The sequence below is a fragment of the Microtus oregoni genome, unplaced genomic scaffold, assembly GCF_018167655.1.
Source record: "Microtus oregoni isolate MIOR12 unplaced genomic scaffold, Mior012 000015F_ref0000493, whole genome shotgun sequence".
Classification (NCBI taxonomy): domain Eukaryota; kingdom Metazoa; phylum Chordata; class Mammalia; order Rodentia; family Cricetidae; genus Microtus; species Microtus oregoni.
In genome coordinates, this window is record NW_024543074.1 from 43,476,304 (window position 1) to 43,502,009 (window position 25,706).

Below are 25,706 nucleotides of genomic sequence, written 5' to 3' on the forward strand. Positions count from 1 at the left end.
AACAATTTTGTTTACATAAAGTGGTTTGTCAGACCTCATGTTTTCAGTTGGAAATAAGCAAGCATTTGTAAAAACCTTTCATAGTGTGTTTCCTGTCTGTAGTGAATGGTTGAAGTATGGCAGTGGATGTAACTATAAATCTTTATTTTTGTGTTTTACTGCTTGGTTTTTATAGAGTTGGAATTAATGCATACTTTAAATGTACTGTTTGGTTTTGTAACTTGGTTGCAGACTTGTGTGTGTGCTGCTGGTGTGTATGTGCCACAGCTTGTATATATAGGTGAGAGGGTAGTCTTGGGTATCACTCCTCTTTCTGTCTTGTTTGAGACAGGGTCTCTTGTTCACAGGCTGACTGCCTTGTGAGTTTTCTTGAGCTTCTGTCTCTGTAGGAGCATTGCGATCAGAGATGTACTACCATTCTTGGCTTTACATGGGTACTGGGGATTGGAACTTATGTCTTCATGCTTGTGCAAGGACTTTTCTTGCTGAGCCATCTCCACATGCTATGTATTTTTTTTAAATTCAGTTTATCTTTATTTATTTTGCTGAAATGAGATAGGTTGGGATAATATTCAAAAATAATGTGTGACAGGTCAGTCATGGTAGCATATACCTTTAATACTCTGAGGCAGAGGCATGTGGTTTTCTGAGTTTGAGGCCAGCCTTGTCTATGTAGCAAGTTCTAGGACAGTCAGAAATATACAGAGAAACACTGTCTCAGGGGGGAAAGAAAGCTGGGTGGTAGTGGCGCCTGCCACCTTTTATCACAGCACTCAGGGGGCAAAGGCAGGTGGATGTCTGTGAATTCAGGCCAGCTTGGTCTACAGAGTGAGCTCCAGGATAGCCAGGGCTACACAGAGAAACCCTGTCTCTGCCCCTTGTCTCTCCTCTTCCAATAAACCTCCTATGTGAGCCTTGTTGCATGGCGTGACTTTTCTTCATGGCGATGTTAAATCAATTACAACAGTATGTATATGTGTATGTTTGCTTGTCATAGGAAAGAGCAGTTTTGAGTGTGTCATAGCATGCATGTGGAGGTCAGAGGACAATTTACAAGGGGTTCTGTTCTTCTACCAAGTAGGTTCTGGGGATGTAACTCAGATTGCCAGGTTTGGTGGCAATCACATTGTAAAAATAACTAAGGGAGATCTTGGTGGTGTCTGGCCTTGAACAGCAAAGCAGAAAGGTAGGAGTGAAGAAAGATGCCCTTGTTTTTTGCTTGGGAAATAAGTAGAAGAGAAAAAATGGAATAAAATAAGATTAACGGAATTGAGGTGGGAAAGTGGTAAGGAAAAAGTGGAGTTAAGCTGAGGGTAAAGGTCACACATCTTGGTGGAGATGTGCTGCTTGTGGTAGGTTGTGTGATTCAGAATGAAGGGCACCAGGGCTGAGGAGCTTTGGGTTGGGAGTGTGGGTTTATCAACATACGTGTGCTTAGTGAGCTCAGCTGATGGAAACAAGCCAAGGAGCCTTATGGAGTGAAAGCCAGAACTCAGAAGTCCAGGACTAATGTGCAAGCAAGTAAAAATCTGCCCAAATTATGTGATCTGAAGACGGAAAACTGCCCTCAGCAAGCTCCATTCACCTTGTCACATGTAACATGAAGGGGCCGGCTTGTTGGGGTTTTCTGTCCTGCCCAGTACCCCACAGCCGGCAAACCCCAAAGAAAATCACACAGAGATCTCTATAAGTTATAAAGCTGATTGGCCCATTAGCTCAGGCTACTTATTAGCTCTTGTAGCTTATATTAACCCATTGTTCGTATCTATGTTAGCCACATGGTTTGGGACCTTTCTCAGCAGGGCAGCTCACATCTTGCCTCTTTGGAGTCTGGGCAGGAGTGGGAGGAATCAACTTCCTTCTTCCCAGAATTCTCCTGTTCTCATTGCATCATTTCTACTTCCTGTCTGGTTTTCCCACCTATACTTCCTTCCTGGCCAACCGGCGTTTATTTAAAACATGATTGACAGCATACAGACAATTCTCCCGCACCACTTCACTTCCCCCTCTTTTTTTATTTTTATTTTTTTTTAAAAAAAAAAAACAACAAAAGGAAAATATCCATGGTCCATTTTTTGGGGAATGTGGACGAAGTATTCCAGGCTACTTCCAGCTGGTTGGGGGTGCTGATAATATTATGGGCACCTAAAGAAAATTTAGAGTTATTATCAAGTCCTGACTGAAGTATCCTGGCTCCAGGTGGCCACACCCAAGCCAGATGTGATTGGCTGAGCTTCCCCATCAGTCACAGTGCCTGAAATCCCAACTGGTATTATTATTTGGATTAAACATTGTCTTCTAGGAGTCCCTGTTAAAATGTAGTTATCTCCGAAGGACTAACTTTTTAATGTTATTGTGATGGTCATATATTTACATCGCTAACCTTTATTTTAGAATTCGGATAGAAATATAAGAACGATTAAATTTGGAAAACATGACACTGTCCTGAAACATGAGATTAAAGAGAAATCTTACACTTGGAGCCTGGGTTGAAAATGGGTAATGGTGTGTTGGAGGAGCAAAAGGATGCTGTTACCAAAAAGGGAATGTGAGAGAACTGGGGAGGCGGGATATTTTAAAGTCCAACTCTTGGAAGGCAAGAGGATACAGAGTTTCCAGCTAGTCTGTTTAGTGAGGCACTGATCAACAGAAGGAGGAGGTGAAAGAACATGTTGAAAACAAAATATAGGGAAAAATCTGAAGGCGTTTCAGTTTTAAACAAGGATGACCATGTAATTTATAATTTTACTAGAATTTTGGTATAATTTGTTATTTGAACTGGATATCCTGAGATAGAGATAGGAACGACTGTGAAAATCATCATAAATTGGGACCACGGTGGATGGTCCTTATACAAGCTTATAATAAATCTATTTCATTAGTAACATAATGAAATATTTTAATTTTTAGTTGTTGTGTGTCAAGCATTATACTAAGCTAATGGCATTGTATTCATTTTATAGTTAATGAAACCAAACGTGTGTGTGTGTGTGTGTATATAAAATAACTTGTTTACAATTCTTCTGGTGGTCAAAACTGGAAATTATGTTTATTTTACTATTGATACAGTCTAGGTCAACTGTAGTTCAGGCTGACATAAAATTCTTCTTTTCTGTTTGTGTTGTTCCACATTGTTGGGGTTGTGTCTGTGGATCATCACACCTGGCTCCAGCTCACTGGTAATACTATATTGTACTACAGTTGCTGTGCCTGTGCTATGTATTTTAAAATGTCCTGACTTTAGACTGTTTAAACAGCTGATAACGTGATATAACATCACATGGTTTGATTTGATAATTACATTCTAGAGTCTTTGTGCCAGACCATGTCATAAGCATTCACAGAATTTAACCTAATTTAAGCCTTAATAATTTTATGGATTGTTTTCATTTTGTAGTTCAGCAAATTGAGGCTTGGAGAGGGTATGTAGGTTGCTTAACTTTAGCCCATTTAATAAGTGGTGGAGCTGGAGTTCAGGCTCAAGCCCTTTCTTCTCAGTGCTGTGCTGTGTTCCATACACCCACAGGCAGTAGTTGTCTCCTTTCATCTGGAAGTCTTCAGACTCCCTCACAGGCGCTGTGGCTTTGCATTCCTACCAGCAGATCACTTTCATAACTCGTCTCTCTTTTGTGCATGATGATTGGACATTTGCAGCCTTTCCCATCATGTTTTGAAACATCAATAATTAGAAGTAGGCCTCCTCTTTTAAAACTTGGCCTTATTTACGCTATCCTCACTTGTAATAGATTTTGAACTATAGAAACGATTTCTAAAAGTCTAACCTTTGTCTGTATACTTTGTCAGTAAACCTACTACATCTAGGAATGTGAGCAGCACCACCAGATACAGCAAAATATATCAGGACTGTAGAGTTAACAGTGTATCTCTGCTGCTTGGTTATCCAGATAACTTTTCCCTTAAGCTATTTATGTGAATGGTTATATTTTTTGTAGTTTATTTACAGAGGAAGTAAATGGCAGAGGTTCCTTGCTTAAATGTGTCAAACTTAAATGCATTGAAAGGATCCAGCTTTCCATGTAAATCAATGTTGCTACAAATCAGTGTTGCTACAAATTATCAGTAGGCAGTGAGTTATTTGGTTTTAAGCAGAATAATTGCACATTTAAAAAGTGTTCGGTTTGATAACTTTGCCATACATATATGCCTATGAAGGGATACCACACTTGAGCTACAGGAAATCTGAGACTGGGAACAGACAGTGGACCAGAGCTTGCCTGGGGTGCCCAAGACAGTGGTGTGACCCCAGCACCACAAAAACCACTATAACAAATATAATTGAAAATATCTGTCACCCCAAAAGTTTGCTTTCAGCCGTTTGTAGTCCTTTTCATTGCCTGCCCATACCTATTTCCAGGAAATTGATACACCTACTCTTTGTTACTAGAAATTAGTTTTTGATTTTTTCCTGTGTCTCTCTGTCTCTGTCTGTCTGTCTCTCTCTCTCTGAGATAGTGTTTCTTCAGTCTTGGCTGTTTTAGATCTCACTCTGTAGACCAGGCTGGCCTCCAATTCACAGAGATCCGCCTTCCTCTGCAACACCTCTGGGTGTTGGGATTAAAGGCGTTTGTCACCATTGCCTGGCTAGTTTCTGTTTTCTAGAACTTATATAAATGGATTTTACAGCATACTCGTGTTTGTGTGTGCATGTTTGCATGTGCGTATATGTTTGTTTCCTCACAGTGCTGAAGATAAAACTGTGATTTTTGTGTATGCTTGCCAAGTGCTATACCATAGACCTACACACTCAATGTGAGTGGGTTTTCAATGAAGCATAATTGATAATTATTTTTTGATTCATGATGGATATATGGTAAATTATGTTTGCATGAGGTCTGTGTGTATGTGTGTGTGTGCTTAATCATGTGTGGATATGTAAAGACCAGAGGTATGCTATCTTCCTTTGACACTATTTTTGTTTGTTTGTTTGTTTCTTTTTCGAGACAGGGTTTCTCTGTGGCTTTGGAGCCTGTTCTGTAGACCAGGCTGGCCTCGAACTCACAGAGATCCACCTGCCTCTGCCTCCCAAGTGCTGGGGGATTAAAGGTGTGCGCCACCACTGCCCGGCCTCTTTGACACTATTTAAAATTTTTTTACATTTACTTATTTATTGTATGTGTGTATGTATGTGGGTGTATAAATGCATATGTGCGGAGGTCAGAGGGTAGTTTGAGGGAACTGGTTTTCTTCACTGTGAGGATCTCTGAAGTTGAACTTAGACTTGACAGCAAGTACTCTTACTCAGTGACCCATCGCACTGGCTGCCTCCCTTGTATATTTTGAGGCAGTTTTTCTGTGAACCTGGAGCATGGCGTTTTGACTATTCTGGCTGACCAGCAGATCTCCAGAATCCACCTATTTTGGCACCCTCATCACTGGGTCACAGATGTGTGCCACTGCACCCAGCTTTTTATGTTTGTGCAGGGCATCCATACTCAGATCTCTATTCTTGTATGGCAAGCACTTTACCTACTAAGCCATCCCCACAGCCCTAGAGTGGTTCATTCATTGTTGCAACCAGGCATGTTCATGTTGTTTTTTATGTTGTCCTCTGCAAAGTTCACCCTTGAGAACCAGGTAGCTAAGTTACGCACGCACGCACACACACATGCACAATCTCACACTGTTTTAAGTCAGTTTACAGTTTTGTATTAGGTTGCATTCATAGTTCCCACACGTGTGGTGCATGGCTGTAAGTGCCTCCCCGAGTGAAGGTTATCCTCCTGTTTACCCGTTCACCTATCTACAGGCAGTTGTTGCCTTTTTTTTCTGTTAAATAAGAAAAAAAACCACTTTAGGCATATTTAAATAAAGCTGAATTTGAGTAAAGAATGATTTTTATGAATTAGGCAATGCTCATAATCATAAAAGATTCAGAGAGTTTTGTCTAACTGGGTATTGAGTCTTTCTAGATCTATACAAAAAAGGGAAGTAAAGTACCTTTTGGGTGTGGTCTGGCCTGTTGGCAGCATGTGCTTGGCTGAAGTTTGACTTGTGATTGGGTGAGACTCAGCTGTCTGTTCTGCCAGTCAGTTAGGTTTTTTTGTATATTTACATAGTGAGTTAGGTTGCATTTCATTAAAAAATTTTAATCTTATAAACTTTTAGTTATAAAAATTTGCAAATAAATAAAAACATCACATGCCAAAATTAATCAAACCCAAACACTATACAACTTAATGTATTTCATAGTGTAGGGACTGAAAGTATAGAGATAGTCTCAAGTCAGTGACCTGTTGCAGTAAACTGCTGTGATGTTTTACAGATGTCCCCTAGGGATGCAATAGCTGCATTGTATGACACTGGTGGGGTGGGGTTGGTTTTTGGTCTGTGTGTGGATTTTTGTTTGTTTTGTTTTGTTTTTCAAGATAGGGTTTCTTTGTTTAGTCCTTGCTCTCCTGAAACTCACTTTGTAGACCAGGCTGGCCTCAAACTCAGAGATCCTCTGCCTGTGCCTCCTGAGTGTTGGGATTAAAGGCGTGTGCCACCGCTACCTGGCTTGTGCATGTGTGTTAAAGCAGCTACAAAATTTAAAAAAAAAGGACTATGTAATTCAAATTTGTACCAGCAGCATTTGGAGGACACAATTAGTTGTTCTATCTCTGCCATATTTTTGGTGCTAAGGATTAAGCCTGGAGCATTGTGCACACAAGGCAAGCAAGCCTACCACAACTTAAACAGTTGAATATACAACTTCAGCAAAGCAGTGGAAACTTAGGGAAGAGTTGCCGTTTGTTTGTATGGCTGGGATTGGAGGATTGACTTGACTTGGCAGTGCTTTTAGGGGGTGAAGACATTGGATAGTGCTGACATGAGATACGGTGTGGTCCCTGAGATGAGCAATAACGAGAAAGAAGTGATTAGGATTACCAATTGAGCTTGTGCGTGCTAGATTTTAGGCTCGTTGTTGCTTAGTGTGTTAAGTGTTTGTTTGTTTGGATGTTTCTATATGAAAAAATAGCTTAGCTTTGATATGGGCCTGATCACACAGCTACTGATACTCAGAATTAGAACTCAAATCTACAGCTTTCTGACTTAAACCTAATGTATCTATTTCATGTTATTTTATATTCCTAAATCAAGAAAATATGTTTGGGTTTGACAATAATACAATGTTCCCTGTGAGCTATTAAAAATACATACCAGAGTTTGAAAGCTCAGATGCTTATCGGGTCCAGACAGGTAACTGTGAACTAGGTTACACTGAACTAGGGTAGAGTGGCAGCATCTGTGGAGAGCCAGCCAGAAAGCCCACACCCATCCAATCTGATAGTGCGCCACGTAGGAGTAGACCTCATGTTGTTTGATTTTGTTTTTTTCAAGAGAGCAGAAATCTGAATTTTTCTTGTGAAGTCTTTAGATTTGTCAATGTAGGAACATGTTCTTTAACACAGTGTGTAAGCCAACCTTGTGTGTATTCACTGAAGACTTGTTACCTGGATTCTGCTCAATGGGTCATAAGTTGTATCTTGCATACCATGGAAGCAACGATCAATTTATATGATGAAAAAAGGGTGTAACTTTGTGTAATAAGCATGTTACAGGCATTGAAAAGTAGGTTGTTTGTTTAAACATGGTGCTTAGTGAGTCTAGCATTTGAGTTTAGTTTTCATGTTGTATCATTTAATTATATGGATGGAGGAATTTCTCCCTGCCACTTTTGCCTCCTAATTGCATGCTTTCGTTTGCAGATAGGGCCAGTTTTGAGTGAAACGGGAAAACTAAATGAGAAGAAATCTTCCAGGAGCAACTTCTGCTGCTACTGCATCTGCAGTCACCTGTGTGTGTCGTGTGGAACCGTCTTCACTCAGAGATAGCTGAATAAGTGGCCGCATTGTGAGTGGTAAGTCTGGCCACTGATGGCTAGTTATTAAAGTGATCGCCACAAAAGCAGTCTGCTTTCTTTGCGTTCTTAGCACTAACCATTAATTAGTTCATTTTGTCAGAGTCCAGAGTGTGGTTTTGATCTTCAGGTTAAGCACAGCCATTCCATTGCCTATGTGACGGTCATGACAGTTGTCATCTCATGGCCATCGTTCAGTTAGTTACAGTACATTCCACATTTTATCAATAAAAGCAGTCGGTAATGGTTGACTACTCTTCAAAGCCATTTTAAAAATCTACTGGAAGCGCGGGTGATTGTGGTGCCTTTAATCCCAGCACTTGGAAGGCAGAGGCAGGTGAATCTGTGTGAGTTTAAGGTCAGCCTGGTCTGCAAGAGCTAGTTCTAAGACAGTTAGGATTGTTATACAGAGAAACCGTGTCTCAAACAACAACAACCACAATGATGAAACAAAACATACAAGCAAACAAACAAACAAAAATCTACTGGAAGCTAGGCATGGTGGTGCATGCCTTTAATTATAGCACTTGGGAGGCATAGGCAGCCTGGTCTATATAATGAGTTCCAGGATAGCCAGGACTATACAGAAGGACTCTGTCTCACACAAAAAACAACAACAACAGAAATATGTACATATTCCTCTATCCAGACCATATTTATCCTCTCTTCATCATGTAATCTAGTACATTAAAAAATAAGGATTGTTGAGGCATGTGTAAAAGATAGCAACCCCTTCCATCACAGTCTCCGGGTTAAAGAACACACACACCCTTCTGAGAGGAAGGGATGGTGTCTCCCACCACACAGTCAACACTGGTAGGGACAGGGGATTTAAGGGTTCGATAGGTTCTTTTGGCTATCCACATTAAATAAAATTTAAAAAATACAGTTCTCTAAAATAAAGGGGGAACCTAAAACTTTAAAATCGAGCTTTTAAAAATAAAATCGCATGTACTAAGGGCAAAAACCTATTAGAAAAATCATAAAATTGCTTTAAAATTCTTTTGCAAATGCTGAGTGAACATTTCATGTAGAGCTTGACAGCTGCAAGAGGGGAAGAATCTAGGAAAATCAGTTTAACATGCATTTAGTCTTTTTTTCTTGTATTCGTGTGTGTTAAATACACTTAGATCACTGATTCGGTTTTGATTATGACAGATAAAATGCCAGTAATTGTGCACTTTTAGGACTGGGTCTCGTGTCTCTTTCTCTGAAGTGGATGTTGTGTGGTCAAGTCCTCAAGGGAGAGTGTCCCTTCCTCTCTTTTCCTGCTTTCTTCCACTGTAAATGCATCACTGGGGAGCAGACTACTGTACACTCCAAGGGACGTTTCCAGACTGAATTCTTGTCCCTAAAGTCATTGGTGTTCTTAAGTTCTTTGTGCTGCAAGAAGTCTAGTGTCCTACGAACATTGAAAATACTGTTTAACAAAAATCTGGCCTTGGTTTTTACTTTGACTTTGAGTATTTATCTGTTTACATTCAGCTGAAAATAACTAATCTTTGTAGATTTGTGTTAATGTTTCTCATCAGATAGATTAACTCATAAATTGTCTCTCGGAGCAAGGCCAGCAGTTGTTATGAATTTTATTGAGAGAGCCAAAGGGCATGTGTTCCTAATGAAAATGGAGGAGAGTAACCCATCCATAAAATTCTCCAAGCAGCTGTTAGGCCCTCAGTACAATAGCAAAGAGTGAATCCTTTCAGTTTTCCCAGTTTTGTCGGTGAAATTATTCTTGGTTGTTGTCACAGAGTGCTGAGTCTTTCTCCCAAGTGTTGTTTCTCAGGTCACGGCCATCGCTCATGACCACACCACTCATTTTACACTCATTTGAAAATAACCTGCTAGACGTTGACGCTGCTGTGCAGTGCTGTCTGTCACGACTTCTTGCATTGTCTAAGGCTGAGCTGCTGCCTTTGTCTTGGTGTTTAAGTTGGCTGAGAGGGATGTGAGTGGTTTTGTGCCTTGGGAAGGGTGGAGCGCTGCCCTCCCTCACTGTGAGTTTTGAGAAGAGATAATGAAATCCTTTATATCCTTCTCCGTAGACCAGCATTTCAAAGACTCCATTTTAATAAGAATTGGTTGTGCAGCTGCAGCCCTGGCAACAAGGCCTGGGTGAGAAGAATTGGGGCAGCATTCCAGAAACAGGGCTTCAGTGGTCTCCTGTGGAGCTGTGCTAATGAAACAGATGAGAACATAAAGCATTTCATAGAAATAAGCCCAGTACTTTGTGTTGGTATAGGGGATTTTGAAATTTTCCACATCTATTTTATAAAAACTGTCATGAGCCATTTATTCATCAGGAGTAGTTATCTAAGTATACTTTTAAAACTCTGTATATTCTTGAAAGTTAATATTTCTGTGAATTATATTTTATCTAAAATATAATTGTTGTTGCCCATTTTTGGTGAAGTTCAGGTTTTTCAAAACATGGTACCAGATACATCAGATGTTTTAAAGACAAAATTTGTTGCTGAGGAGATGGCTCAATGATTAAGAGCACTGATTATCTTGCAGAGGATCTTGATTCAGATCCCAGCACTTACATGGAAGCTCGCAGCCATCTGTAACTCAAGTTCCAAGAGATCTAGTGCCTTCTGGTCTCCATGGATACTGGGCTCATGTGTTACACAGAAACACACGCAGGCAAAACATTCATACATATAAAATAAAAAATAAGTATCTTAAAAAAACAAAAATAATAGATTTATTTTAATAATGTTAGATTTTAAATGGTCATCTTATTTTCATATAAATTTCCTATGATTGTTATACTATTACAATGCTTCTAGGCAATACAACTTGTTAAACATATTCTTATAGCATTGGCTATAACAGCTGTAATTAAACCATAATTAAACAACTACCTAGCCATTTGGCTTTACCTATTTTTTAAATTCTGTTTTAAGAAGTATTTCCATTATGAATTTTGTGCATATAGGTTTTTTCTTTCTTTTGAGTTCTTTATAGATTACTAATTGTGGAAATTTCAGATTACTTTCATAAAAGGCCTGAAACTCACATGTATATGGTTGCCAGTGTCTTAGTTACTTTTTTTTTTTTTAACTATTGCTGTTATGAGAGACCATGACCAAAGCAATTTATAGAAGAATTTATTTGGGGCGTATGATTGCAGGAGGTCAGAGTCATGAAGGTGGGCTAGATGGAAAGTAGGGGTGGCTGGGCAGCAGCTGAGACTCACACCCTGACCCCCAGCAGGAGGCAGAGAGCACACTTTGAATGGCACTAGTCTTTGAAATCTCAGAGCCCAGTGAGACACATCTTAATCCTTCCCAAATAGTTGCCCCAACTGAGGACCAAGTATCCAAACATGAGCCTATGGGGACCATTCTCTTCAGACCACCACACTTCCCTGTTCCCTTCCCAACACTGAATACTGCTACATTTTCAAATAGAATAGTTATGAAATAGTAGTTGCTGGTTTGGGCTTTATTTTATGTGCATTGGTGTTTTGTTCGCATGTACGTCTGTGTGAGGATGTTGGATCCTCTGGAACTGGAGTTTTACAGACTGTTATGAGTTGCCATGTGGGTGCTGGGCATTGAATCCCAGTCTTCTGTAACAGCCAGTGCTCTTAGCCGCTGAGCTGTCTCTCCAAATTATATGTGTGCGTGCTTGTAGGTTATAGTTTATTAAAAATGATTTTAATATATATTTAACCACAGCATTAAAAGAGTGGAGAAATAGAGGAGTGCACTCTCCATGGGCTTCTCTAGAGAGTCTCCAATTTCCATTTCTTTAATTAGAAGCAGTGAACATTTTAAGTTTGTCATTTTCCGCTGTGGCTTTTCACACTCAGTCCTTGTTATTCCTCTTCTGAAAATCCATTAGTTTTATTTTTAGCTAGTACCTTGAAGAATCTCTCAAAAGTTAAGTTTCCATTTAGTCTTTATGTATATATAGTTTAATGTGTTTCAGGTACTGTTTATAGCTGACCAAAGCAGACACGATGTGGTTGCCTGATGAGGTCCTTGAGTCTCCCTCTTCCAGCACTGCACCTCCCTTCCTGCTGTGCTGTGGATTCCCATGGACGAGGCAAGTCAACCTTGTTTAGCCTCTTGGTTCAAGGAGCCAGTGGTTCATTTCATTGTTTGGCCACAATAATTGGTTTCAGTGACCAGGTCAGGCAAGTTGATCCAATTAAAGTGCAGCTTTAAATTTTTATTTATTTTTATTACCATTAAGTTGTATTTAGTCCTTTCCTGCCTTGTATAGGACTCCCACCAACCCCTCACCCCCAAACAGGGTTTGTATGCAGATCTTACTGGCTTTAGATTCTGATTCATGCTGACTCTGCCCCCCCTCCCACCCCTCTACCCTCGCCCAGTACTGGAATTACAGGCATAGGCTACCACGTCTAGCCTGTTTTCTTTGAATGGTTTAAAATTTTTAAAAATCAGTGTTGTTAGTAAATTCCTTTGTAAGACAGAAAACTCCAACTTTATTATAAACACTCCCTCAAAGGAGAAAAACGAACATTTGAGTATTTATCACACATTACACTTAATGTACTTTGACAAAGACTCTTGTCTTATTTTAATTTTCATAATCCTAAGAGGCAAATACTATCTTTACCTTGGGAATGAAGAAATCACAATTCAGATACATCAGGCAAGCTAATAAAGTCTAGTTCAATTCTCTCTTAAGTTATAATCATATATGACACATTGTGTCTAAAACTAGATTTCATCGACAGCCTGTCTAGATGGAGATCTTCTCTGGTGGAACCTCAGAGTTACTATTCATGTGCTTTGAACTTTACTCTCCCTCCATCAGGGACTGTGAGGCAGGTGCTCATGCTATTATTGCACGGTTTCTGCTTGTGCAGCTTAATGAATGCGCCCCAGCCTGTGGGCTGCTTTTGTGCTCTAAGGATCCTGGCTGAGTCCTGGGACTGGGTAAAGTTTCCAATAGTGAACCGCCACTTCAGCAGACTGTGAAATGGAAGCTGACCCGAAGTTGGCTACATGCTACATTACGTGCAGTATGGCTGCCGAGTAATCGTTAAACAGTGTCTAGTACTGTCTAAATCCAAGTAATTTTTTCTTGATTTTTAGTAATACATGGAAGTGTGTGTGTATGTGTGTATACGTACATTTGGAGGATGTCAGGTGCCCTGGTTTCTGTTTCTCCCTTAGTCCCTTGAGGGAGAGTCTGTCACTGAACATGCTGATTTGCAAGGTTGGCTAGGTCAGCAAACTCCATCAGTTTGCCTGTCTTCACTTCCCACAGTGCATAGGTCACAGGTGTGTGAACCTTTTCTGAGGGTGTAGGGCATCATTGCAGGTCCTCACGCTTTCACAGCAAATACTCTTACCCTCTGTACCCTCCCTCTGGCCCCTAAAAATGGTTTTTTTCTTTCTATAGCTCTGACTGGTCTCAAGTTCACAGTCCTTTCCCTCAGCCTCTGGAGTGCTGCCACTCCCTTCTGATTATAGGCATAAACTCTCATGCCTACCTCATATACTAGTCTCTGTTTCTCTCTCTCTCTCTCTCTCTCTCTCTCTCTCTCTCTCGTGTGTGTGTGTGTGTGTGTGTGTCTCTCTCTCTCTCTGTGTCTCTCTTTCTTTCTCGATTTAGAGGCCACAGTAAGCCAGATGCCAGGCACTCTGTGGACACTGCTTGATTGTCAGTTATCTGTTTCAACTGTGGTGTTAATTTTGGTAATACAGTTGGATGCAGATTTTTGTTAAAGTAAAAACACAATGTGCCAAATGTGGCGCACGCCAGCACTCAGGAGACAGGGACAGACGTTTCTCTGTGAGTTCAAGGCCTGCCTGGTCTACAAAGCGAGTTCCAGGACAGGATATGAAACTACACAGAGAAACCCTGTCTCAGAAAAACAAGCAAGCAAGCACACAACGAGGCCTGGTGTGGTGTGTGTCTGTAGTCCTAGCTGCTCTGGGGGAGACGGGAATGTCACTTGAGCCCAGGAGTCAGGTCAGCCTAGGCAAGACAGTGAGACTAAAGAAAAGCCTCCCAAGGAAGGAAGGAGGGACAGAGAGAGGAGGGGGCGGACCGTAGGAGACTGAAGAGTGGGTACGGACCACCCTAGCACCCATGTCGTAGCCTCCATCTGTGTCATTTCAGTTCCAGGGAATCCAGTGCCCTCTTCTGACTTCCCAGGAACCAGGCATGCTATTGGACACAGACATTCAGGAAAAACACTCAAATACATAAAATAAGTAAATCTTAAAAAAAAAATTAAATAGAAAAAAGTTTTAGTGAACTCCTTATGGAATATGGTATAATTCTATTGTCACAGCATATTTATAAAAAAAAAGATTTCTCCAGCAGGGCAGTGGTGGCACATACCTTTAAGATGCAGAGATGGGCAGATGTCTATAGCGTGAGTTCCAGGACAGCCAAGGCTGTTACATGGAAAAACCCTGTCTTGAAAAACCAAAAAAAAAAGTTTCCCATGTAAAAAAAATCATTTGGCAGCTGAAAATGCCTTATTTATTGGAGGAAAATAGCAAGTTAACAAGTCAGGCACTTGGCACCAAGCACACAGGAATGAGCTGTAGACCCAAGTGATCTTTTGTCGCTGGAGTAATCTGAAACAGGACTAAAGCTGTCCTCCACTGCGCCTGTTTACACCCAGATAAGCCACTCCAGTTTGGGTTGAACTGGCTTTCCTGTCCCAGGGGACTGATAGGAACTTCTTTGCTTGGCCAAGAAGCATGGATTACACTTACAGCTCGTTTACTAAGCCTCTAAATCTTTATGCCTCCGACACTCAAAGCCTTTTGTTTAGGAGGAGAAAAGACAGATCAATATAGTATACAGTTGTATTTTTATTGACACTTATTAACTAATAAAGTAACCAAATTAGAATTACTAATTCAACTATCTACTGAAAGTTCTCTGTTGTAAACAGTGTATATCATGGACATATAAATTATGTATACATTTAAACTATTTTGGAGGATATTAGGACATTGCTATAAAAGGGAAGAATTAATTAATTGGTTTATATGTTTTTTTCCTGTACCTTGATACCAGTTCCACTCCATTTCTCTTTTAAATATAAATGTAAATAGACACTTTTTTTATGTGTTGCTCCATCTAAGAGGGAGCCTGACCAGAAAGGTCATTTTCCACATGCTGCTCAGGTTAGCGCCAAAGAGGCCCCGTCTCTGTGACGGCAAAGAAAAGATAACTAGGGCAACAGTAGTGCCATAGTGACAGCAGTGAAAACCAGTTACTTAGGAGAGCTCTGTGGGCTTCCCAAGCACGTTTCTAGACAGTTTATATTTACTCACTGAGTCCTCACCAAGAAGGTAGACACTAATGTGAATCCTTTTCTAGAACAGCAAAACAGGATGTACAAAGGTCAAGTGTTCTGCAGTTCTGAGTCAGTTGTTCGTGACAACATCTTGACGTGTAGTCCAGGCCTACACTACAAGTGTGTGCCCATGGCCAGCTGTCACAATCTAAACCAGCTTTCCCTACTGCCATACTTAGTGAGGGCCATGTAAGACCCTGCTTCCAAAGACGGAAAACCAGGTGCTGGGGAGATGGCTCCAGGGGACAAGTGCTTACTATGGAAGCATGAGGACCCAAGTTTAATCCCCAGCCTGGGTTTAAAAGCCAAGGACATAGTAGTGCATATCCGTAACCCCAGGCGGAGGATCCTGCTCTTTTGGGCCCCCTGGCCAGCCAGTCTATTTGAGTTTGTGAGCTCCAGGTTCTATAAGGAACTATACCTCAAAGGAAAAAAAAAAGGATAGAACATGAGTGAAGGCACCTGGCATAACTTGGCCTTTCCTGTAATGTGGAAAGCAAGAGGCTGGGGAGATAGTTTAGTTGGTAAAGCAAGGACCTGAGTTTGATTCCCAGAACCCACATTAAAAATATGGAGAGAGGGCTCAGGAGGTAAGAGCATTTGCTGCTCTCCTAGGGGACCCAAGTTCAGTTCTCAGCACCCACATGGAGGCTCACAAGCATCTGTAACTCCAGCCCCAGGGATCCAGTGCCCTTTTCTGGCCTCTGTGGGCTCCAGGCAGGTCTGTAGTCCGCATTCTTACATTCAAGGAAAATACTCATACATAAAATAAGTAAATCTTAAGTATCTATGTGGGCACGGTGGTGCCCTAGTACTGGGGTTTGCTGTCCAGCCAGCCTAGTCTTGGAAATTTCCATGCCAGCTTGAGACCCTGTCACACACACACAAAGAAAGGGTAGATAGCACCTGAGGAATGACCCCTCTGACCTCTACAAACACATCCATGCAACGTGCATCCACACTCATGCACATACATAATGAGAAAAAAACCCATAAAAACAAAAAATAAACCTGAAAACAAAACCATTTCAAAACTAATATGGGACAGTTAATTGTTCATGTTGCTTTGAATAAGCTGCATTGATAAATCATATTTGTCATTAATTAATAATTTAGTAATTGTGTAGGAAACAACTTTGGCATTTGGTAGAATTGACACCCTTCTCCCATAATTTTACCCAGCCCTTCAGTGTCACTAGTAAAGGTGTTTATTTTCACTTGATTATCTGCACTTTCATTCCTGATGGTTATCAGTTCGTTATGACCAACTGCTAATTGTTAGCGTTTACTGTTGTTACTTATATCTTATTTACACTTTTGGTCATTAAAAATATGTAGGACTGGGAAGGTGGTTTGGTGGTTAAGAATGCTTGGTGTTCTTAAAGAGAGTTGAGTTTGGTCCAGCACCCATGTCTAGTAGCTGGCAACTAGTAACTTCAGCTCCAAGGATTCTGGTGTTTTCTTCTGGCCTCTATTGGCGCCAGGCACATCTTACACACAGGAGAGATGGATTGGGGGTTCCGAGTATTTACTGCCTTTCTACAGGACCCAGGTTTAGTTCCCAGCACCCACGTGGCAGCTTATGACCATTTGCCTCTCGAGTTCCAAGGGATTTGATTTCCTTTTCTGGAATCTGTGGGCATCAGGCATGCACATGGTGTATACACATATGCAGCAAATACCAATACACATAACACATTTTTTAAATTAAAAGATAAACCTTTAAATATACAGACACTTGTGTTTAACAGATACTTTTGTAACTAGCACCTGCTAGAGCAGGGCTGGGGTTGTACTGATGGTGGAGTGCCTGCCTGGCTTTCATTCCAGCCCAACTGGAGGAGGGAGGGTAGAACATTGTCAGCGTTCCAGGAGTTTTTATGCGACTTTTCCTGTTTGGAATCCTGCCCTTGAGTGCCCTCCTGGCTGGCTGTTAAGAATTTTACTTTGACCTATTTTTGTTTCTCTAGACAAAAGTTGTTTAAACTGTTTTTGAAATTTGTGGCAATGGTTCTCTGAGTGCTGTTTTATATAATGCTTTCTAAGAATCTATAAAGCTGCGTTTCATTGTTCGTTTGTATAAATATGCCGGTTTCATCACCACCACCACCCCCTTGGGGCTAGACAGATGACTCGGTGGTTAAGGGTGCATATAGTTCTTGCAGAGGACCTGAGTTCTGGTCCCAATAGCAACATTGGGTGGTGCATAAACTTATACCCCCCACGCTGTAACACCAGATTGAGGGTGTCTGACACCCTCTTCTGGCCTCCACAGATATTTACATGCATGTGCACATGCCCCAACACATTAAACTGAAATAAATCTTTTTTAAAAATCGCTTTTCTTCTTGATAGGCTTTCAGACTGTCTGAATTTACATTAACGCGTGGTAATGTGTGACAGTAGCCAAGCTACCTAGAAAGCTGAGACCTGACAGTACTTGAGGCTAGGAAGTCAGAACTAATCTGTGCAACTTAGTGCCATCCCATCTCAAAAAAAAAAAAAAAAGCTGTTATTGTTGCTTTATTCTTATATTTGGTGTTTTAAATTTTGATAACAACTAAGAGCATGTAGTATGCAATACCTATATATACAACATCTGATTTTAGCCCTTACTTTAGATCTGGAAACTGAAACACATTATTCTGTTTTATAACAGAAAACCGATGGGTTCTAGGGCCTATTACTTCTCCATACTAGCGTTTCTAAAATTACTGGAATACTTAAACTTCTGAAAGTCTTTGGCTAGTTAGAGGAATGCCACTCAGTACTAGCAGTATCTAAACTTGGCTTTAAACACAGCGCATGCCACATATTCTAAATTCTGAACTTTGAAAGTGTGCCCTGTTCCTGAACTGTGCAGTTCTTCCTTCTCTAAGATGGAGTCTTAGGAGATGCCTCTTCTGCTGCAGACCAGTCTGGTGTTGACTCGTGTGCAGAATGTGCTGAGCTGTGTAGCTCTTAGAATTCTGCTCCCTGGGTATAGCTTGCTTTTTCAAGTGTAAGGGGTTTGTTTTGGTTTGCATTTTGTTGTCCAGGCTGGCCTCAAACTTGCTTGATAACTGAAGGTGACCTTGAACTCCTGATCCTCTTGCCTTCAGTATGACAATATTTGGCTTTAAAAGTATAAGATTTTGAAAATGAATATATTTTAAGCAACTTTCAGCTCAAGTGAAAGTAACTATCAGTATAGTAGCAGTGTGGGATATTTTTGCAACAGATTCAAATTATATACCTGAAATCTAAAAATGCAGTTTGATGAGGAAAGCAAGAGGATAGATATTTCCCAAAGCAGCCATAGTTAGGAAATATCTTAAGGTCCATTGTTTACTTAACAAATAAAAACCTGTGGGGTTGTAAACACTCTTGGTTTGGAAATACGTTCCAGCAGGTTTATTGTGTTGTCCAAATACGCAGTTTACAAATTAATGTGTTTTAACCATATGTTCTTGAGCAAAAGCATTGTGAGTTTTTCCCTTCTTCCTCTCCCTTTTCCCCTTCTCCCTCATCCCCATGGCTTGGAACTCACAGAAATGCACCTGTCTCAGCCTCCTGATTGCAGGGATTAAAGGCGTGTGCCACCATTCCCATCGAGCATTGTGAATTCTTAAAGTAGTGTATGGGAATGAAAAGAAATAGCGTTACTGGAGATGTGAAGAAACTTTGAACTGGGGAAATGTGGGTTGTTAGAGCAGTTATCAAAGATGGTACAGTAATAAATCACATGGTAACTTAAACAGAGTAGCCAGTGGAGACGAGCGAATAAATGTAAAACACTACTGCTTGAAATGTGAAATTAATATTTGCAGGTAGGGTCTAGCTGTTTATATTTGAATCAGAAAATGTGACATATGTGAACCAAGCCAAATAACAGAGGTGGAAATGCTGTAGCGTGCACCTGGTGAGCAGTTGGGGTGTCTCCACAAAGACAAGCTGTCTTCATGCACTGGCTACTGGAGATTCCGGTTCCCTATGATTTCTCACTGGCTGAGGCCTTAGATCCAAGGGCCGTTAAACCTGTTTGGAGCTATGCTTAATCATTGGGCACTAAGTTACAGTTAGGGTGGTGGTTTTGCTGTGTTCTCCTCCAGTAGTAAGGTTGCTTAGTCATCCTTGAGCACTAAGTTACAGTTAGGGTGTTCTCATGCAGTAGTAAGGTGACTGGCAGTGACGCTGTCCTTTCCAGAAAGCTAGGAGAGAATTCTCAAAGTTGTTACCATAAAGAAATAATCAGTGTCTAAGGATATAGATGCATTTTGGAGACACACACACACTTTTTTTTTTTTTTTTTTTTTTTTTTTACATTTAGAGAGAGAGCACACACTTTGACACTTTGGTTCTCATGTGTGGTGGTCAGAGAATCATTTTCAGGAATAAAGTCTCTCTTCTATGTTTTGATCCAAGTCAGGTCCTCCAGTTTGGAAGCCAGTGCTTTCCCACTATCTTGTCAGCCTTATGTACAGCCTTTTTGTTTATCCAGTTTTTAATTTTTCATTTCCTCGTATATTTCTTATAACAAGATTGGGCAGAAGAAATGAGTAAAAGTTTCCTTAGATCTAGTTAAATCTCAGAATATTTCTCAGTTCCAAGACCAAACCTCTCTACTTCTCAACTCTAAACTTGGGCGAAATAAAGAGTGTTTGTTTCAAGTCTGTATTTTAATTATAGCAGGACTGTGAATTTCTCTTCCTTCAGTCTTCCTTGGATGTTTGCTTACTGCATGAATTGTTCTTCTTGAGGCATGCTAGCCTTACCCTCTAGACTGCAAACTGAGGTCCAGGATTGTATGTGCTGCAGCTCATCAGGTCTGTGACTTGAGTACACTCACCATGAAAGTGGCTCAGTGCCTGTCTCAGCAGGGTTAGTCTTCCTGCTTTGAAGAAATCAAAGGGAGGAATTTAAAAAAAAAAAAAAAGGTGTGTGGTTAGGGTAAAGGATACTTAACTTATGATATATAAAACAATACTTTTTAAAGTAGTCACATTGGTGAGAATAAAGTAGAATTTTGTGTTATATTTACATAATATAATGTTAGAAGAGCTGAGCTTTAGTCTGGTCAGTCTTCAGGGTTCTGTAAGATGATGAGAACAATGATTCTCAGATGCAGTGTTTATCGGTTTGAGGCCGCCGCTGCCTCCTCCTCCTCCCCCCTCCTCCTTCTCCTTTTCCTCCTTCTCTTTTCTTTTCTTTTTCCAAGACAGGGTTTCTCTGTGTAGCTTTGGGGCCAGGCTGGCCTCGAACTCACAGAGTTCCTCCTGCCTCTTCCTCCCAAGTACTGGGATTAAAGGCTTGCGCCACCACCACCTAGCTTATGAGTCTTCTTTAAGAGGTTTAAACACTCAATTTATATTTTACTACTTAGAGCAGCAATGTTTACATCTTTTTGTATAACCAAATGAAGTCATCTTTGGCCTTTGATCTTTTCATTTCAAGGGTGGCTTTTTCCTTCACTCTCTACCACGTTGTCTTTTTAAGCTTTGTATTTTTCTTGCAAACACTGCCTTCACTTGTTGGCTCCACTGGTTGCCCCCTCTTCTGATCGTCCTTTATCAGTGCCAGTCCCACTCGAAGGTGGCCCTGTGATGCCACATTTAATAGCTTCTCTTTTCTCTTGTTCTGATAATAGCCAGATGTCCTTAGTAAACTTCTGTACCTGTTACATCATTACAGTTGCTCTGATCCATGCTGCTGCTTCTCTTAGATTCTCACTGTCTTTCTTTGTTGGCTGATTGCTGAGACTTCCTTGACTTCCAACTTGGTGTTCAGTATTGGGCATCTTTAGTTAATATGCGCGGTAGGTTGCCAAGAGTATGAGCCCATTTAATATAACTTCAGGCCTCACCAAAGCAAACTTGTGTACAGGTAACACTGGTCCTAAGAATGACTCGAATCTACCTCAAGACCCAGCAATACCACTGTTGAATATATACCCAAAGGATGCTCAGTCATACCACAAGGACATGTGCTCAACTGTGTTCATAGCAGCATTATTTGTAATAGTCAGAATCTGGAAACAGTCTAAATGTCCCTCGACCGAAGAATGGATAAGAAAAATGTGATACATTTACACAGTGGAGTACTACACAGTGGTAAAAAAAAAATAATGACATCTTGAAATTTGCAGCCAAAAGAGTGGATCTAGAAAAAAATCCAGATGTAACCCAGACCCAGAAAGACAAATATCATATATACTCACTCATAAGTGGCTTTTAGACATAAAGCAGAGAAAAACCAGCCTATAGTCTCATAATCCCAGAGAACCTCGACAAACAAAGAGACCCTAAGAGAGACATACATGGTTCTAATCTACATAGGAAGGAGAAAAAGACAAGATCTTCTGAGTAAATTGGGAATGTGGGGATCACAGAAGAGGGTAGAAGAGGAGAGGGGAGGAAGGGAAGGGAGCAGAGAAAAATGTTTAGCTCAATAAAAACAATTTAAAAAATGACTGGAACCTCCCTGGTTCCCCCTTCTTTGCTTCTCCTGACTGTCAGCAAGTCAGCTGTCCAGCATTTGGAAATCCACAGAAAGTCCACTCTGTTCAGCTGCAGCTAGGGCACAGGGGTTTTTTGGTCTTACGCTGGCTCACAGTGGTGAGAGATGTTCAGTGTCTCCACCCAGTGTTAGCTATTTGGGTGGAGGAGGGGTCCTAAAGGCTGAATCCCCGGAAGGAAAGCTAACAAAATGCATTTGACCTTTGTGCAGGGTTCTGTTCTGTGGATGAATGGTCACTTTGAGGTTTCTGGTGTGCTATACCTGCTTTTCTTAGAGCTAATGATTATAGTTACTGTGGGTTATCTGAGAACAAAGGACTCGGTTGAAACATGAAAATGATGATCAACATTTCTTTGTGGAATTTAACAGTTTTAAGAGTGGCAGCTAAAAAGAATGGCAACTTATGTTTTAACTGGTAATTTTTAAATAAAATGCCTATTAAACTAATTCATAGTTATAGACTATTCCATGAAAACAAGGATTTTTCTGTTTTCACTATTACAACATTGACCCTTCATAATCAAGTGATAACTCAAAATAATAATTGGTTAAGTCATTGAGTTTGTGAAATTGTTGACTTTCAGTATTTGCTTTTTGGGTAATATTTACTCTTATTGTATTACACATTTTAAAAGATAAATGATCCCTAGGATAGAGCAGTGACTCATTGGCTTTTCTCCTCTCCCTAGACCCACCGCAGGCTCTGGATCAAAGTGGTTCTTTTCCTCCCACTGACCTGGAACCAAGTCTCTGCAGAACCGGAAGCAGAGAAAAGAAACAATCAGACTTTCTTTTTAATCAACTTGAGACCCTGACTCCAAGGACAGAGACACAGTGAAATAAAGTATTTTGACGGCCATTCCTCACTCGGAGGGCGAACGTTGTGGAGCTTCTTGCCTGGAGACTTGGAGCCTTTGGTGGTGCTTGCTCAGGCCTTGGACTGAAAGCATGAGTGAATTCTGGTTGTGCTTCAACTGCTGCATTGCAGAGCAGCCTCAGCCTGTAAGTATCTGTGTGAATTGCACGTTGGCTGTCAAACTGAGCAGTTGTGTTTCTAGGACTGTCACAGGGAATAGTAAAGAGCTGGAACTCTGAGTATCTGTTAAAACAAACGGACAAACAAAAACAGGCCCTTGGGCTTGGTGACACACACCTATAATCCAGCACTCTGCTAGGCTGAAGCTGGAGGAATGCTATGAATTTGAGGCTAGCCTGATCTACAAAGCAACTTTAGGACTAGTCAGTGCTTTATAGCAAGATTTTGCCTAAAAAAAAGCAAAACAAAGGATAGTATATTTTGAGAAAATAGTGAGTATCAAGAACTGTGCTAGGAGCTTGGTGTATCACACACCTTTAATCTTAGCATTTTGGAGGCAGAGGCAGAGGCAGGTGGATCCTTGAGTTTCAGAGCAGTTAGAGCTGCATGGGGCTGCTGCCCACCCACCCTACCCTGTAGGGCGGGGAGCTGTTGTATGCCCCATTATGCATCCCTGAGAAGCTTTTCAGAGCCCTGACAGATGGAAGGACAGAGAGGAAGAGGAGGCCTGTGTTAAGGACCACATCAGATAATAGACTGGTGCTGGGGAGGTGTGGCAGCCAGGCCCCTGCAAGGTCTCCACTCATCTGCTGATTTCCTCCCAGCTCTTGTTTCCAGTTGTGGGAGGGCCAGTTGTTTTGCTCACAGTCACACAGGTGGTGGTAGGTGGCACTGGGTGACTTCTTCACACAGTCTGTGCTGCCTAGCTTATGTCAACCTGATATAAGCTGGAGGCATTTGAGGGGAGGAAACCACAACTGAGAGATTGCCTCCATAAGATCAGACTGTAGGCAAGCCTGTGTAGTAGTGGCTTAATTATGGGGAGGCCCAGCCCACTGTGGTTGTTTGTGCCACCCCTAGGCTGGTGGTCCTGGGGACTATCAGAAAGCAGGCAGTAAGTAGCACCCCTCCATGACTTCTGCATCTGCTTCTGGCTGCTTAAGTTCTTAACCATGCGTTCCTTTGATGGTGGACTGTGGTGTGGAAGTGTAAGCAGATAATAACCCTTTCTCTCCACTTGCTATGGTCATGTTGTTTTATTACAGCAATAGAAACCCTAAGACAGAAGCCCTTTTTTTAGTGCCTCTTAACCTTTATGCAGAGGCCCACATCAATTCATCTCTGGAAGGCTGGGGATACAGCTCAGTGGTGCAGGGTTTTGGTTTTAAGATTGAGTTTTGCTGTCTAGGCTGGCCCAGATCCTGTAATCCTTGGGAGGCTGGGTTATAGGGTGCTAAACCATGCTTTTAGTGCCCATTCTGAATTCTGTAGAGGCTGGACTATGTTCCTTTGTGTCCTTGGGGAATGTGTGTATACTTGCTAGCTGGTTGATTGAATAAATGAATCTATATTTTATTCAACTTTGTAATTATACAAGGATGATGAGGATTACATTTTAAAATATATTTCTCATCAAGTTATCAGTCTTTGAACTTTTGCTGTTTCAGACATGTTTTTCAGATTCAGGTGTTATCAGTGTGTTGGTTTTTAACTTACTTTTGTTATAGCAGGATTTGTGGGAGGTATCTTCACTTCCGTGCTCTGTAAACAAGTTATGCGCTGTCTTCCACTTTCACACTTAGCTTTTTTATGGATGAAAGGTGAATTTACTGATGTGCATCAAGTTGGGTGTACCTGTCCATGCTAATCAGCTAGCTAAAGACACTTCATTGAACAGTCATTCTTTTTATTAGTGATTTGATGTCACCTGTTATCTGTTAAATACGTGAGTCTAGTTTTGAGAAATGCAGTGTTATGTTCGTTCTTTTGACACAGTTGCCTCTGCTACTTTTTTGTTAATTTTGTTTTCTTTACTGGTGGGGCTGAGATTGAGCCCAGGCAGGTGCCTCCTTCAGTAGTTGCTGCTCTTCCTTCATGCTTTCTTACCTCACAGGGGCAAAGTCTTTTCATAGCTTTTCTTTGTCAGCGATGTTTGTTTTTAAAGTGGATTGTGGTTACATTTCCTTATATGCTATCGTCTGTCTGTCTATCATCTAGATATATCCCTTAAACTGCACTCAGAGCCTTGCCCATAGTACAAGGAAAAGTATTCTACCGCTAAACTGTATCCCAGCCTTATTACATTTTTATATAAGGTATTGTATGGTGTAGATTCTCAGTCCTGTAGGCATTTTAATATTACTCTGAGTTTAAGGTTCCAGTTGTGTGAGAATTGACATCTTTAGAGTTTTGAGTAAAGTAATTGTGTTGAGTAGTGGATTTCATTACCTAAGTTTGTGTATTTCCCATTCAGTTTACTCTAGATATTGTATGAACTTTAATCCTGTTCTTAAATTCTGTTTTCCTATTATATTTTCCTAATGGTTATTATTATAAGACTAACAGTTGTATGTTATCTTTGTAATATATAGTTGGAAACACTGAAATTAGTTTAACAATAATTTAGTGTTGGAGGAGAACCAGGCTGCTTGTTCATCCCAGCTGCCCAGCTAGCTTAGCCCTGAAATAACCACACAGAAACTGGATGAATTAAAACACTGCTTGGCCCATTAGCTCTAGCTTCTTAATGGCTAACTCTTATACTAATTTAACCCATTTCTGTTAGTCTATATATCACCACGTGGCAGTGGCTTACCAGGTAAAATTTGCAGCGACTGTCTCCGGCAGATCCATGGCGTCTCTCTGACTCTTTCTTTCTTTCTCCCAGCATTCAGTTCTGTCTTCCCTGGTTACCTAAGTTCTGCCTTAAAAACAGGCCAAGGCAGTTTCTTTATTCATTAACCAAGAAAAGCAACACACAGAGGGTACTCCCATATCAGTTTAGTTGAAACATTTTTATGTACTAAATACTCTGAATACTACCTTCCTTTTCAAAACTGTTAATTACATTTTTATTTATTTTGTGTGTGGTAAGAGGGGGTGGCATGCCTCAGTGCTCAAGTGGAGGTCAGAGGACGATTTGTGGAAGTCAGTTCTTCCCTTCCACCATGTGAGTCCCAGGGATCAAACTCAAGTCATTACACTTGGTGACAGATACCTTCACC

At 40.8% G+C, this 25,706-nt stretch overlaps 1 protein-coding gene across 3 annotated transcripts in view; it reads left to right on the forward strand.

Moving 5' to 3' along the window:
• Positions 1-25,706, forward strand: part of Cdc42se2 (CDC42 small effector 2) — a 69,094-nt gene that overhangs the window by 23,324 nt on the left and 20,064 nt on the right. For 2 of the 3 annotated variants that reach the window (XM_041665423.1, XM_041665424.1), the window contains exons 2-3: positions 7,710-7,861; positions 22,355-22,667. In XM_041665423.1, the coding sequence (XP_041521357.1) occupies positions 22,614-22,667 (54 nt within the window). In that variant the 5' untranslated portion in view covers positions 7,710-7,861; positions 22,355-22,613. The remainder of the gene's footprint in view (positions 1-7,709; positions 7,862-22,354; positions 22,668-25,706) is intronic. The other variant, XM_041665425.1, reaches the window with a different exon arrangement.